The sequence below is a fragment of the Canis lupus genome, chromosome 28 (genome assembly GCF_003254725.2).
Source record: "Canis lupus dingo isolate Sandy chromosome 28, ASM325472v2, whole genome shotgun sequence".
NCBI lineage: Eukaryota > Metazoa > Chordata > Mammalia > Carnivora > Canidae > Canis > Canis lupus.
Genome location: NC_064270.1, coordinates 29,865,413 through 29,880,387, shown reverse-complemented (window position 1 = coordinate 29,880,387; position 14,975 = coordinate 29,865,413). Strand labels below are relative to the sequence as shown.

At 51.0% G+C, this 14,975-nt stretch overlaps 1 protein-coding gene across 3 annotated transcripts in view; it reads left to right on the top strand.

Moving 5' to 3' along the window:
* Positions 1 to 1,915: 1,915 nt before the first annotated feature.
* Positions 1,916 to 14,975, top strand: part of RGS10 (regulator of G protein signaling 10) — a 39,262-nt gene continuing 26,202 nt past the window's right edge. The window contains exons 1-3 of one of the 3 annotated variants that reach the window (XM_025467411.3): positions 1,940 to 2,075; positions 12,346 to 12,441; positions 13,665 to 13,783. In XM_025467411.3, the coding sequence (XP_025323196.1) occupies positions 12,405 to 12,441; positions 13,665 to 13,783 (156 nt within the window). In that variant the 5' untranslated portion in view covers positions 1,940 to 2,075; positions 12,346 to 12,404. Of the gene's footprint in view, positions 2,076 to 6,930; positions 7,291 to 12,345; positions 12,442 to 13,664; positions 13,784 to 14,975 lie in introns of those variants that run through there. The other 2 variants (XM_025467410.3, XM_035707857.2) reach the window with 2 other exon arrangements.

The window sequence follows — 14,975 nt, the reverse complement described above, 5'->3', positions numbered from 1 at the left end:
GTGGGCACTGTCAGCCCACATGCAAACTGCAAGGAGAACTTAATCGTGTGTGTGTGTGTGTGTGTGTGTGTGTGTGTGTGTGTGTGGTGTGTTTTCTTTTGGCAAGCTTCAGGAATCGTGAAGCTCTATACTTGTCTATTTGGTCTTTTATACAGTGCATGTTGAAAACTGGCTTCTGGATCTTTAGACACTTAAAACAGATATTTAAAGCAACTTCACTAAGACAGACTCTTCATGTCCCAAAACAGAAATTTTAAACTGTACATTAAACCTTGACCATGGTCTTTATTTTTGAACTCACCATCTGATTTGCTAACAGCACAGTGAAAGTGGTTTGAAGCTGGGCGATCTTCCCCTTACATCAGAAAGGCCTAGCTGCCTTCTTAGCTCAGAAGGCATTCATGGGTATGTCTTAGGCCACAGCAGGGCACTTCAGGACACTGTGGGGCTGGACCTGGCAACTGGCATATTTAGCTATGCCTGATGCTTACCCATTGTGCCCGGCTCCTTATTTCCTGTGTTAGGATTACCTGTAATTTTACCTGTAATTTGGTCTCCAGAGTGGTTTTCTGGGGAGGTGCGCTGCACAGATACCCTTGGCATTGCTTTGAGACTGTAGCCACTTCATTTGGATCCAGGACTCTGGGATTTTCAAAGCCCTGCTCTTAGACAACTAATGAAGCCGCTGCCTGTGGTTGCAGTATGTTACAAGGGTGTGGAAGCAGGTGGGGAGCCCACCCCCAAAGCAGGCTAAGGATAGGAGGAAGAGGGTTTTTTTGTCTTGTTTTGTTTTTTTAAATCGAGGTTTTTCTCCTGGGCTCTAAGCTTATTCCTGGTCACCGTAGTGACCATCCTCACAATCCCCATGATCATCTTCAGGAGCCAGAAAATCCTCTTCTGGCAAGAGAGGAGAGGGGGTGCTTAGAAATACTTTGAGAAAAGTGGCTTTGAGGGGCCAAAAGGACAGAAATGAGAAGCAACAGTAGAAGGCCAGAAGATGGGCTGGAATTGGGACCGAGCGGGTGGGTAGAAGGAGGGAGGAAAAACGAGCAGAACGGGCAGCTCAGAATAGATGATATAAAAGAAAGTGCCAGCTAGTGAAAACACTGCAAAACGATGGGTGGCAGGGCCCGACGACTGGGGAGCGGTTTAGAAAAATAGCAATTAGCACAGCTAAAAATAAAGACCAATTTGGAGACAAAGCCAGATACACAAGGAGAAAAATAAGACTCGCCAGAAAGACAATTCTTCGGAAACCGAACGCTCAAGAAAACGAGGCTAATGACACCCCCTTTGGGGCTGTTTTGCACGGAAACGAGACAATGGATGGAGGGGGGCGCGCCGCGCTGAGCAGGTGACCGGCGGCGGCGAGGTGGGAAGCGGAGGGAGCGCCCAGCGGGCCCGAGCGGAAAGCCCTGCCGGAAGCCGCACCACGTGTCCCCGGAGTTGGAGAAGTGTCCCCCGCCGGCGGCTGTGCGGGGCAGAGGCATCGAGGGCGTCGGAACCCAAGGGTGCGCGCGAGCTCCGCCGAGGCCCGCCCCGGAGCCCCCGGGCCCCCGGGCCCCCGGGGAAGGCGCCCAGGTGCCCCCCGCGCGCAGCGGCCCGGGACCCCGGAGCTCTCCCCGGAGGGAGTGCCCGGCCCGCGGGGAGCCCGGGCCCGTGCGGAGGGGGCGCCCCTGGCCGCGGGCTGCAGGGACAGGGCGGGGGAGCGGCGGGGGCCCCGGGCCGGGGCTCTCCCTCCGGGCCGCGGGGCCGGGCCTCGGCGTCGGGTCACCCGCGGCCTCCCGCGCCCCCGGGGCTGGACAGCGGGGCCCCGGCGCGGGCAGGGCGGGCAGGGCGGGCAGGGCGCACGGAGCGCGCCACGCGGCGGGGCGGGGCGGGGCGGCGCTGAGCCGGCTCCTCCTCCTCCTCCTCCTCTCCTCCTCCCCCTCCTCCTCCTCTCCTCCTCCTCCTCCTGCCCGCGGTCCTCGGGCTCAGCCGCCGCGCCGCCCGGCCGCTCCTCCTTCCTCCCGGGGCCACCGCGGCGATGTTCAACCGCGCCGTGAGCAGGCTCAGCAGGAAGCGGCCGCCGTCAGGTAAGCGGCTCCCGGGCCCGGGGCTGCGGGTCGGGGCGCCCGGAGCTGCCGCCTCGGCCGCCGCTGCCCGCCGGGTCCCGGGCCCCCCCGCCCCTGTGCCCGCACCCGCCGAGCGCCCCCCGAGCGCCCCCCGAGCGCGCCCCTCCTCCGCCCGCGCCGTCCCCCCTGGCGCCCCTGCGGTCGTGGCCGCGGCGGGGGCGCAGGGCCCCGAACGGCGCCCCGGGGAGGAAGTTTGGGCAAAAGGGGGAACAACGGCAGTTTTCTTTTGAGCGATGGTCTGGGGGGAAAGGGCATCCCACGCGCCCCCAAACTTCGGAGGGAGCGCGCGCTCCGGACCCGAAAGCAGAACGTGGCGGGGCCCGGCCCGTCTGGAGCTCGGCCGCCTCTCGCGGGGGATGCTCGGGGATGCTCGGCGGCGCCCGGGCGCGGCGGGACCCCAGGCGAACACCGGGCTGGGGCCGGCGCTTCTCCCCTGGCGCCCGGGGCGCGCTGACACTACCCCGGACTCGCCTGGCTGCCACACTGGACCAGCCGGAGCCTCACTTTGGAGCCCGTTGGATAAGACAAAGAATCCACGGGGACGATGAGCCCGTGGCTTTGATGCCAACCGTCCTGCCCTTTCGTTCTCAGTTATAGCTGCGCTCCCGTGAGCCCGCAATGTGGGCCCCGGTCTCTGCTCACCAAGTTTTGTGTTTTGTCTGCACCCTGAGGGGCGACCCTGTGAGATAGGGACAGGTAAGGCCACTTTGCACAAGAGGGAACGGAAGCCAGGAGCTATTAGGTGACTCGGCCCAAGTCACACTTAACTGGGGGACGGAGAATCCTGGAAACCCAAGTTTGCCCGACTGTGGAGGTCAGAGGCTTTTCTGCCCCTTCCCACTCCAAGAGTCACTTCTTTCTAGTGCTAAGACTCTGGACACATTGGTCCGTGTCCTGTTTTCACTGAATATCCTATTTTATGAGAGACGTTGCAGTTGAGAGGATAGACTGGAACCAGACCCGCTGGGACAAAAAATCCCACCTCGGCTGCTGTTGAAACTTTGTATCTGTGCAGATAAAGATCTGCAAAATGGGAACCAAACAGCTGTCCCTCTGTGAGCACTGGAATGGACCTGGTTTCCCATCCAACAACGTAGGCAAATCTTCATATTTAATATTCAGGACACCTCTATTAAAGGCAGATTTCATAGGGTTAGTGGAAAGAGCTTATATTTGTGGCAGCGGGCTCCTAGATCTTGCTGTGTTGTCTGTGGGTTAAAGGATTCCTTTGTGGGAGGGTGTTCGTTTTAGGTGTTCCGTGTCGGTGGGTATTCACTCACAGGAGGGTAGTCAGAACCTGGACCCTAGAGTTCAATTCCTGGTTCCCATCCTGGCTATCATTCAGTGACCACTTGACCTCTGAGCCAATTGCCAAATTAGCAGGAAATCTGAGAACTGGTTACTACGTTTCACCATGGAAATGGGCAAATGCTAAAAAGCAAGTTCTTTTTTCCCCCCTAGGATAGCTGGTTTACTAGCACACCCCTGCATCTGTTTTCCCCTCTGTAAAGTGGGTTTCATAGAGTCCTGGGATTAAACACACCGGAACACATGAAGTCCTTAGTGCACATAATAAATGACTAAGAATGGTTAGTTTCCCCCTTTTATATTATAAACAGAGCTGCTCTGAACATCCCTGCCTGGTTATTCATTGCTTTGTGTCATTTTCAGGCATACTGGTTTTGAAGGGTGTTCCATGTGTGAGGATTGTACCCCCAGAAAGATTGGGGCACTTTTTAGGGACATCGGTGGAGTATACCTCTTTCAGGGCATCTACTTTTCAGCCTTACGACATGGGATGAGGTCACAGATAGAAAGATTAGTAGCTAAGCATCATGGATTGGTATTGGGGGCCTGGCCTCCAAGAGCCCAATCTCCTTGGGATTTTTAGGCTTAAAGTGTGCCCCACTGATGGGAAACGGCAAATGACGCCCAGCCATTTGGGCATCACCATCCAGCCCTGAGAAAAGGAGTCAAGTGAGAAAGGAAATGTGGGACCCAAGGCAGAGATGCTGGGAAGCCAGCCAAGCGATCCACGGGACCCTGTACATTTTTATTTGGTAGTTTTGATTTTTTTTTTTTCCTAAGCTGGCTCTCCAAATTGTATAAGCTTCCAGCCCCACAAGTGCTGGATCCACCCCCTGGAGGCCCCTGATATGGACCTGACTGCTGTCCTGCCTCCCAGAACCTTCTGCCGTAGACGTTTCCTGCTTTTCAGCAAAACCTATTGGAGACAACGTCTTCAAGCTCAGAGTTTGGAGTCCCAAACCCCTAATTGCAAGGTTCAAAGTGTGATTTCCTTATTTTCCTTTTTTAGATTTCCCAAAGTGTGTTCGTGAACAAACTGAGGGTGGAAAGGAGGTTGATAAAATGCAGCTTTCCAGGCCACACCCTGGACCCACAGATTCAGTCTTGGGGACCCAAGGTGGCAGGGAGAGTAGGCTGAATTTTCAATAAGCGCCCCAGTTGATTCTTAGGCCACTGAAGTGTGAGGACCCCTTGAAGGAATCTGGCCACCCTCTTGCCCCCCACCACGACTCACACTGTTGGTGGCAGTTGTGATGCTGCTCACTTGGAAAGCAAAGCCAAAGCCACAGCCTCCCCTCTGCAAATGGACTGAGGGGTGACCCGTCGAGGGAATCCCCACCCTGCAGGCAGGCCTCGGCCCTCCCCCGAGGCCTGTTGTCCATTATCCCATTAAACCCTTGGGACCAGTTTCAGATTTATTACTGGGCTTAAGTTTTTATTTAAAGATGACAGTCAACATAGCAACTTAACGTCTTTGTTTTAACAAACCCAGCAGCAGAGCAGTCTTGGCCTCTGGGGAAACTTGCCCTGCAGATCATCACTGGCTCAGGCCTGTGGGTTCAGGGAGAGCAGTTCAGGGACAGAGGGGCTGGGCGGTCCGAGGGGTGTTGTCTTATACGGGCCGTGGCCGGCTGGATCGGTGGTGTCAGCTCTCAGTGCCACCCAGAGTGGCCTGGAGGCTGGCAGGTGTCAGGTGCCGCTGGAGCTTTCTTTCTCTTCATCGACTCTATGTGACTGATGTCTCCTTTCCTCACTGTTAGAAGTTGGGGGGACCCCAGCAGGTGCCTGGTGGGCCATTTCCTGGGGCTTCCTGGGCTTCCTACCTTGATGGAGTAATCCCCACCACCCCGGGGGCCGCTGGGCTCGGAAAGTTGCTGTTTAAATTGTACTAAATTTACTCTCCCTGGTTGTCTTCTGCTTCCCCCAGATAGCTCTCCAGGGCAGCAGCCCCGAGAGGGGCGGAGGGGCAGGGGGGGCCCGGGCAGGCCGCAGCAGCAGTTCCTCGATAAGAGCCGTCAGGAGGCATCCACTGTCGGGGGGGTGGGGGGGACATACACACGGCCCCATGCAGACTTCTGGGGCCTCGTGCCCCTTCTAGGCCACTTCGAATCCTTCCAGGGCCTTGCCAGGCGCCTGCAGGTCAGCCGTGCTGCCCCCTCTGCGTCTGCGCAGCGCCCGGGGACCCCTCATCTCTCCCCGGCCTGCTCCCGGGCTCTCGCTCCGCCCGTGGGTGGCTGCGGGTTCCCACTTCTGCCCCTTTTGTTCCCCCACAGCGTCCTCTCTCCTGAGCCCTCTCCCAGGGCCGGGTCTCCCTGTTCCCGCGGGCCCGCTCTCCCGGCCTCCGTGCCCCTGAGCCGCAGCCTGCCCGCTTTGTCTGTCCCTGGGCAGCTGCAGAGGCCACCAACGGGCAGAGCCACCCATTTCCCACGGGACAGACCAGAGAACGCAAATGTCTGACCCAAGTCCTGAGCCACCTGCCTGAGTTCACGCAGTATCCATTTAGTCATCGTGTTAAGTTATATTTAGAGTTAAAAAAATATATATATGTATATATATAAATACGAATATGGAGCTGACCACTTTTCTCCTTCCTGTCCTCCCACCCCCTTCTTCCTTTTCTCCCCTTTCTTCCTTTCTCCAGTCAGGACATTGAAAACCGTGCCATCGTCAACCATCCCCGAACACCCCAGATAGTTTCTCATGTCAGAAACGTCCTGATCCACAGGAATCTGCTAGAGGTTGCTGTGTCCAGGGAGAGGCAGTGGCTGGCTGAGGGACAGGCCAGGACGCCCTGCTCCCCTGTACTCCCCCTGTGTCTCTTGATTTTGGTACCGTGTAAATAAATACAATGATCTCTTTCCTAAAAACAACCCGAGGCTGTCTTGACCATATCAAGACAGCTGACATGGTAAATGTTTCCTTATCTTCGCATTTGTTCATGAACCAGTGAAGAAAACTTCATGCCAGCCTGTGGCATTGGGGGCAGGCAGCCAGCTGGGAACTCCTGGGCTCATCTTCTCAATTAATTTTAAGCTCCGTGAGAAAAAGGGCCCCGCCTTTGACTTCTTGCATCTGTCACTGCCCTTCCCTTTCCAGGCTCTGCGGCCAGACGGCTTAGGGTGGTTGGGTCCCACCTCATCCTCTTCTTTGCTTGGAGCACATTACTGAACCTCCCCGTGCCTCAGTTTCCTCTTCTGTAAAACGGGCCACCGAGGAGCCCACACCTCCAAGGGTTGCTGTGACGTGGAGACGGGATCTATAGCAAGTGCTCAGCCAGGCAGCTATTTTTACAGCTGTCCCGCTCCCCTGCCTCGCCCCCAATCTATCGGGAAACATCCATCAGTGTAAACACGAACAGGAGTGCCAGACACAGCCGACCCTGGGGAAGGCGCAGCTCCTACTCAAGAAACGCACAGCCTCTCCGAGGCTCACTTCCTCGCCGGGCGGGTGGGGCCCCGGTGGAGCGAGGACACATTTGTGCACGAGTGTCAGGCCCTGGGGGCAGCACAGGGCTTCTGGGATGTGAAGGAAGCGTGAAGGCCGGGGTCTTCATTTGCACCCCCAGGATAGGGCTCCTGGGTAATTTTATTTTTTCTGGGCCTTTGCCTAGAAAGTAGAGATTCTAGGGAGGCTGCAAATAACAGTCTGGCGTTCTGATTTCCTTCCCTCTGGTAGAAACTGGAAACCAGTGGCCATCTGTTGTTTAGTCCACTCAAAAGAGGATGTGGATGGAGTCTTGTTTTTCCTCCGGACCCAAGGGTGCTCAGGAGCCCCCGCAGCCCCCGGGCAGAGACACGAAGCGTCTCTGAGAAGGCAGTGGGTTTCTGGGCTGCGTGAGACGCCTCGGGTGGACCCCAGAGCATGGAACGTAAGGAGTGGCCCCCGCCCCCGTCGGCAGATGTCCTCAGCTCGCCCACTGCCCGGGTGACAGCGGGGCAGGGCAGGGGCTGGGGGAGTGTGGAGGGCAGACGCAGGTGCAGAGGCGACCTTTGCAGACACCGCCTGAGCACTTGGCCCCTGAGGTCTGGGCTTCACGTGCAAAATTATGCCAAGAAGCCCTTTCCGAGCCCAGCCAATCCTCTTTGCAGTCTGCTCTCCTCCTCTGGTCTTTGATGCTTGCTATTATGATGATTATTTTAATACTTTTTCGTTCTTCTTCTTATATTCTGCTAATTCCAGTTCACGCAAACCTCTCCACCAAGGGAATTGCATGCTCGAAGGGTAGTTATTCTCAGACATTAGATACTGGAGCCGATAAACACTTAAGTAATATTTAGATAGAGTGTTTCCATGACCCAGTTTCTCCAGAGCCTTACATAGATCACCAGTTGTAACAAACCGATTTTTTTGCTTCTAAGTTTGGATGACTTAAAAAAAAAAAGTAATACATTTGATGGGTGTAGTTGATATGAGGTTTTAAAGATTTAATGTATTTATTTATTTGAGAGAAAGAGAGGGAGAGGAGGGGCAGAGGAGGAGGGAGAGGGAGAAGGAAAGAATCTGAAGCCGATTCTGTGCCGAGTGTGGAGCCCAACACGGGGCTTGATCTCACAACCCTGAGATCACGACCTGAGCTGAAACCAAGAGTTGGACGCTTAACTGACTGAGCCCCTCAGGCGCCCCTGATGTGAGGTTTTAAATAAAGTTCTGGGGGTGTGCACTTTCCTTGAATATTTACAGGAGAATGGTGTGTGTGTGTGTATGTGCGTGGGAGGGGGTGAGTGTGTGTGTGTTGCACCAAACCACTTCAGAATTTGGAGTGAACATTTCTGCCTCTTCCTGGGCTTGAATATTGGGTTTGTTTTCTTTAATAATGCTGTAAGTTTTAGGGGTACTTAGGATAGACTCTTTGATGATGTGCATTGACTCTGCTTCGAGGAAGCTGCGTATTGAGATATTCCCAGGACATTTTTTGCCTTGGGAAAATGGTCCATGCAGGATCATTAGCCAGGCCTTCCTGCAGACTAACAGGAGGGATCCACGCTGTAGGCATTCAGTTCCGAGGAGTGTTACAGATGCCTTTTGCGTATGGATTTCCAAAGAATTAATGTCTGGCGAAACTCTCTGGTAGATATGACATCACAGCATCTATAAATAATGCATTACGAAATATGCTGCCAGCAACCAGCCTCAGCCATCTGTATCTTTGAAATAATGGCTTTTGCTGAAGTCAGAAACCACCCAGAACAACATCAGTGTAAATGGAGAGTGTCTGTACTTTGTGTTTGCATTGTGAGATGATTCTGGCCCGGTCTTGTGTGGGTTTTCCTCTGCACTGAATTCCCTCTCGGTTTCCTCAGTCTTTTCCCACGGGGCAGCTGCTGTCTTTCTCTTCAAGGCCGTTGTCTTCTGGCCTCAGCATTTATCAAAAACAAAGACGGCCACAGGGCCTCGTGGTAAAGCACATGTGCTGTGGGCCTGTGCTCTGAGCACAGTCCCCCCTTTCCCAGCGGGGGGACCCTCGCAAGTCACTGTGCCTCATCCGTGCTTCCTCCTCTGTGAAGTGGGGATAATCGTAAGCTCACCACAGGGCCCTGGGAGGTGTGAAGGATTTAACCCCCCGTTGGAACAGCACCCAGCACAGCGTAAGCCATTTACAAGTGTTCACTGTTGTTATTAGCTCACGATAGATTAATCTGAACATAAGTTTATTGAAAAATAAGTCTTGGGACACTTGGGTGGCTCAGTGGTTGAGCCTTGGCCTTTGGCTCAGGTCAAGATCTTGGGGTCCTGGGATCGAGTCCCTCAGCAGGCTCCCCACGGAGAGCCTGCTTCTCCAAGTCTCTGCCTCTCTCTGTCTCTCATGAATAAATATATAAGATCTTTAAAAAAAAGAAAAATAAGACTTGTGCCTACAAAAATCTGATCCAAAATGCTTTAAAGACCTCAGGAGGTTAAAATTTTTTTTTTCTTCATTGCAAGAATATTTTAAAGGTGAACTAAACAACAAGACAAGATAAAAAAGAGCAGGACAAAATGGAAACAAATGTTATCACCAATAGTTCCCTCCTAGCTTGAGTGATCTTAAGGCTGCTAGAAAAGTAGGTTTGACTTTTTTTTTTCCACCTGTGCATTCAAGGCTTACTTACTTTCTTTCTTTTCAATATTTTATTTATTAGTAAATGAGAGACACAGAGAAAGAGGCAGAGACAAAGGTAGAGGAAGAAACAGGCTCCCCATGGGGAGCCCCATGTGGGACTCAATCCCAGGACCCTGGGATCACGCCCTAAGCCAAAGGCAGGTGCTCAACCACTGAGCCAGCCAGGTGTCCCTCCAGGCTTACTTTCTTGTGTCATCCATCTAAAATGGCAACTTTTATCAATGAAAAAGCAAAGAAGAAAATTATACCTTCATGGTTTTAAGTGCCAGGAATTGGGAAGCTGGGAACTCTTGGTTTTCTTTTATTCTTTTTTTTTTCTTTTAAAGATTTTATTTATTCATGATAGAGAGAGGCAGAGACACAGGCAGAGGGAGAACCAGGCTCAATGCCGGGAGCCGGACGTGGGACCCAATCCTGGGACTCCAGGATCACGCCCTGGGCCAAAGGCAGGCACTGAACCGCTGAGCCCCCCAGAGATCCTGTTTTCCTTTATTCTTAAGCTTGGAAATAAACCTGCTTACTCTGGAAAAAGGTTCTTCCTTTTTCTGATGATTACTGGACTGACTGTAACTTTTAAGGTGAACTTGTCTTAGGAAACCTTTACTTACATGCATTGGGAAGTAGCAAAAGTCTCCTGAGGAGGGGACCCTGAGTAAAAAAAAACGCCCCAGGTAGAGGGACAATCTCTCGGGCAGTGCCAAATGGGGAGGCCCTCGGCTTAGTCTCACAGGAGGTCAGGATAATGACTTGGAGAGAAGATACACCATTAAATGAATGGAGTTTGCAAATGCTATTCTATTTAGAGCTATCTTTTTATATTGATGCCAGTCAAGAAAGATTAAGGAAAAAAGGCATAGCCAAAAGCTTTTATCAAAATTGAGAGACAAGCAGGAAGTCTTGGAAAAATTGAAACCAATACTTCTGGGAAAAGCAAAAACATACATCAGACAGACTGTGGGTAGAAGATTCCTACAGTAGGAATGGTTGGGGCAGAAGGTGGGCAAAAAGGCAAGAAGGAATTTGTCTTTATCCAGGACACTGAAGCCAGACACCAGTGGCCGTGGCTATGGGGAGTAATACATCCTGGTGGACTTTCGGAGCCAGCCCTGGAAATTTTGTGCCTTTATGTAACAGTGTGGTGGTAAAAATATTTCATTACTTTTGACGGCAGGGAGATGATAGCCCAGCTGAGAACTGAGAGGAAGGGCCACTTATCTGCAAAGTCCTGATTTCTGGAGCAGCCCTGGGGTTCTGTGCAGGTGGTCCTGGTAGGGACAGTCACCTTCTCTATACTGGTCTCAATATAGGTTCCATTGAGCAGTTCTTTGGTTGAGTCACCTTGGATAGATCATTATACCCTCTAAACTTTTACTTCCTACTCTATAAAATAAAAGAGACTAGACCAGACTAGTGCGTATTGAATTATAAGACGTTTTGATCAAATGAAACCTAATATGCAAGATGATTTGAGTATGAATTAAGGGTTGGGGGTGGTGGCAATTATCTAATGGTGGGGCTTGCTATCGGAGCTCTCAGTTAACCAGAAGATCTGGTTAACCAGAGCACTCTTTTGGTTAAATGGGAATCCACCATGTATTTATTTGCAAGACAGCGTGGCAGTAAAAACCCCAATGTGGTTTGGTTTATTATTGAAAAGGATGTCAGGAGTTCTGGAACCCTTTCAGACCAAGGTCGAAAACTTACGGGCAAAGTAGGTGTTGTGTGACAGCAGGAAAAATTTGTGGCTGCCTAACATTGTCCCTGGGAGCAGCCCACTTGTGTCTCCATGTGTATTTACTTAAGAGAAGATCAGCTGAGGAAGTGCAGCGAATTGTCAAGCTGTATCCCCGAACAGGAGAGTAAATTGGTGAAATGCTTGGCAAAATGAACCCTTGTGCTGAACTTTCTTATAATGGTGATCCTTTGATTTGATTTATACTTTGTTGGGAAGAAACTCAGTGTTCAGAAGCTTGCCGTCCCAGCATTTGCAAAGAGAGTAGGAAACTAATGTAATATCCACGAACCGAAGATTCACTTTAGAGAAGCGTCAGGTCCATTTATATTGTGTTCAAGTGAGTTTGCTTCTCAATTAAAGGGTTAGATTTGCCCCAAATCATTCTCTCGTGCTCCATCACCAGTGTGTATTGAAACAGCCCCCACCCCCTCTTGGGGCTTCTGGCTTCTGCTTCTTTTTTTTTTTTTTTTTTTTTTTAGCTCCAGTCAGCCAGCGAATGTCTAAAATCCAGATAGTTCTCCCAGATGCTGGGAGACAGAGTCTCAGCTGCTTGAGAAATTAACTCGTGTGTTGACCCCCAATAGAACATGAAAGATCATGGAAGCTGAGTTACTCTTAAGTCCACTGTATTCAGATACAACTTTCTTCCAAAAACATTTTATTTTATTTTATTTTATTTCCCAAAACATTTTAAACTGTATGGCATCCTAGCTATTTGCAGCAATTAATATTCTTTTTTTTTAAGATTTATTTATTCATGACAGTCACAAAGACATAAGCAGAGGGAGAAGCAGGCCTCCTGCAGGGAGCCCAATGTGGGACTCGATCCCGGATCCCATGAGCCAAAGGCAGACACTTAACCGCTAAGCCACCCAGGCGTCCAGTAATTAATATTCTTAAGACTTTTTTTTTCACTTATCCTTTACAAATGGTTAGCTTTGCTGATTTTTTTAGTTAAAAGCTTATTTTCTCCTACATTCAAACTTTTCTTTATAGAAATATGCTTCTACGTTGAATTTTTTTTTAAAAGACAATGGAGAAAAAGCATTAGCTATAAAAAGAGTTCACTCGATGTATCATTATTTTAGGGAAGAGGAGAGAGGAACTAACATTTGTTGAGAGTCCGCTGTGAGCTTCTAAATGCCTGATGTGCTTCCCCTTTAGTCCTTTGGATAACCAGAGAGGTAGGAGGATTATCTTTATCTGGCCCACAGAATTTTGCCTCTTACCACACAGTTTGAATTGGCCAAACTGGGTTTGGAACTTGGGCCTATCCGAAATGACATTCCATGGGTTTTCCTTGGCTCTAGGAAGGGGCTGAATTCTGTAGAATGAGACATGTTTGTGTTGTCACTTCCTCTCAGGCAAGTAAGTTGACAAAGTGTGTTAGCTGGAGGTCCCCCATCCCCTTTCCTTGAGTTAAGAAACTCTTCAGGTGTCTTGAGAAAGAGAATGCAGCAGAGGTGCAGGTACGAAGAGTTGTTTATTCAATCTACACACACAGGAATGGTGTGATGCCGAACCATTAATGGAGGCAATGGAAAAATCAGTAATACCCATCCGGCCAATTTAAAAAAATATTTTATTTATTTTTTTCATGAAAGACACACACACAGAGGCAGAAACATAGGCAGAGGGAGAAGCAGACTCCTTGCAGGAAGCCCGATGTGGGACTTGATCCCAGGGCTCGAGAGATCCCTGGGATCACACCCTGAGCCGAAAGCAGGCGCTCAAACACTGAGCCACCCAGGCGTCCCCCATCTGGTCTTTATTTACAATTTTGGTATTTTGTTTGTTATGGAATTCTTTGCATATTTTGATTTTTCAAAATCTTGCGTGAAAATACCATTTATCTTGATGCCTGAGTTTTCTTTTTAGCAACCCCCTGAAATTTTGCACCTGTAGCCAGTGCCTTCCTGTTCCCACCCTAGGCCCAGCGCTGGTGCATCCTTTTATTTACGTGCCAGCCAATGAGCTGCTATGTGTTGCAGGTGTAAGATAAAGAGACACAGAAGCCTTCAGACTAGCGCATCAGTCATCCAACTCATCACACGACAGCATGACAATTACAAGACAGTGCAGAGTGTAGTTGCCCTTGTGTCAGGGTCCCTGGGAGGATGGTGGGAGAGAGACTTGAGGGCTGCCTGAGGGTTGGCCAGAGGACACGTGGGTGGGGGAAGGGCGTGGGTGGGGGAAGGGCGATGGAGAGTGGTGGGAAAGTAGGAAAAGGCAGTGCCTACCCCCTGAGGTTATCATCGGGGCTGGAGTGAGTTCCCCATGCTAAGTGCCTGGAGAAGATTCTGGTACATGACCTGTGATAGCCACAATGGTGATGACGCTGATATGCAGATATTTTTAAATGAAAGTATCCTTGGGCCACATACACAGTCTGAACTTTGCTTTACAGACATCCACAGCGGCGATGGGAGTTCCAGCAGCAGCCACCAGAGCCCCAAGAGCACAGACAAATGGGCCGCCTCCCTGGAGAATCTGCTTGAAGACCCAGAAGGCGTGAAAAGATTTAGGGTTTGCCTTTTTCATTGTTGACGGGGGTGGGGGGGTGGATTGCAACACATGAAGTAGTTTAGACACCTGTGGGGGGAAACACAGGCTGATTTTTCACACTCTGTGCCCCAACCTGAGAATAAGGACTTCTCACTTGCCATGGCCACGATGGAGACGCTGTCACTCTCCCAGGTAGCCGTGGACCAGAACTGAGGGGCATGCCCAGACTCTTTCTGGTTTTTGTATAGTTGGATGGGAGGTGTTAGGAGTGGTGGGTGAAGAGGTACTTTGCTCATAGGTAAAACCTACAAAGAATTTCCAGCTCTGGTGTGATCCTAGAGACCTGGGATCGAGTCCCACATCGGGCTCCCTGCATGGAGCCTGCTTCTCCCTCTGTCTCTGCCTCTCTCTCTCTCTCTCTCTCTGTGTCTCTCATGAATAAATAAATAAAATTCTTAAAAAAAGAAAAAAAAAAAAAAAAAAAAAAGAATTTCCAGCTCTGTGACGTGTGGGAGGGGGTAGTCTGGGTGTCGCTGATGTGAAGGTTTGTTCCTTTGGGTGTTGGGGAGGGATTCTCAGGATTCTATTTTTTTTTTTAAGACTGTATTTATTTATTCATGAGAGACACAGAGAGAGAGAGGCAGAGACACAGGCAGAGGGAGAAGCAGGTTCCATGCAGGGAGCCCAATGCGGGACTCGATCCTGGGACCCCAGGATCACACCCTGAGCCAAAGGCAGACGTCAACCACTGAGCCACCCAGGCACCCCATCTCAGGATTCACTTTTAATCCAGTGAGAGACAAGGACAACAGCTGGAAAAGTGAAGTTGAACTCAGAGAGGAGGGCTGAAGGATGGGGGTGTCAGGGCTGCCTAGAAAGAACTGTTTTGGCTAGCAGAAACCCCAGGTGTCAGTTTAGAAGAACCACATGTGAATTTTGAGAACGCTCCAGGTCTGCCTGAGTCCCACCGACTTCTGTCTTTAAGCCCTGGCTCAGGTCAGAGTGAGCCCTGATGCTGTGGGTCCCCGTCGTGGTACTAAGGGACGGGGTGGCGGGCCAGCCACCAGGATTTCCTACAATCCTGGATACCAGGCCGCAGTGAGCACTGTGTAGATCTCGGGCAGGACCCTGTTCTGTGCACGGCGGGATAGCAGGCTGTACTGCTAAGCCCCCAACATCGGCCCCCTCCAAAAAAAAAGAAAAAAAAAAACAC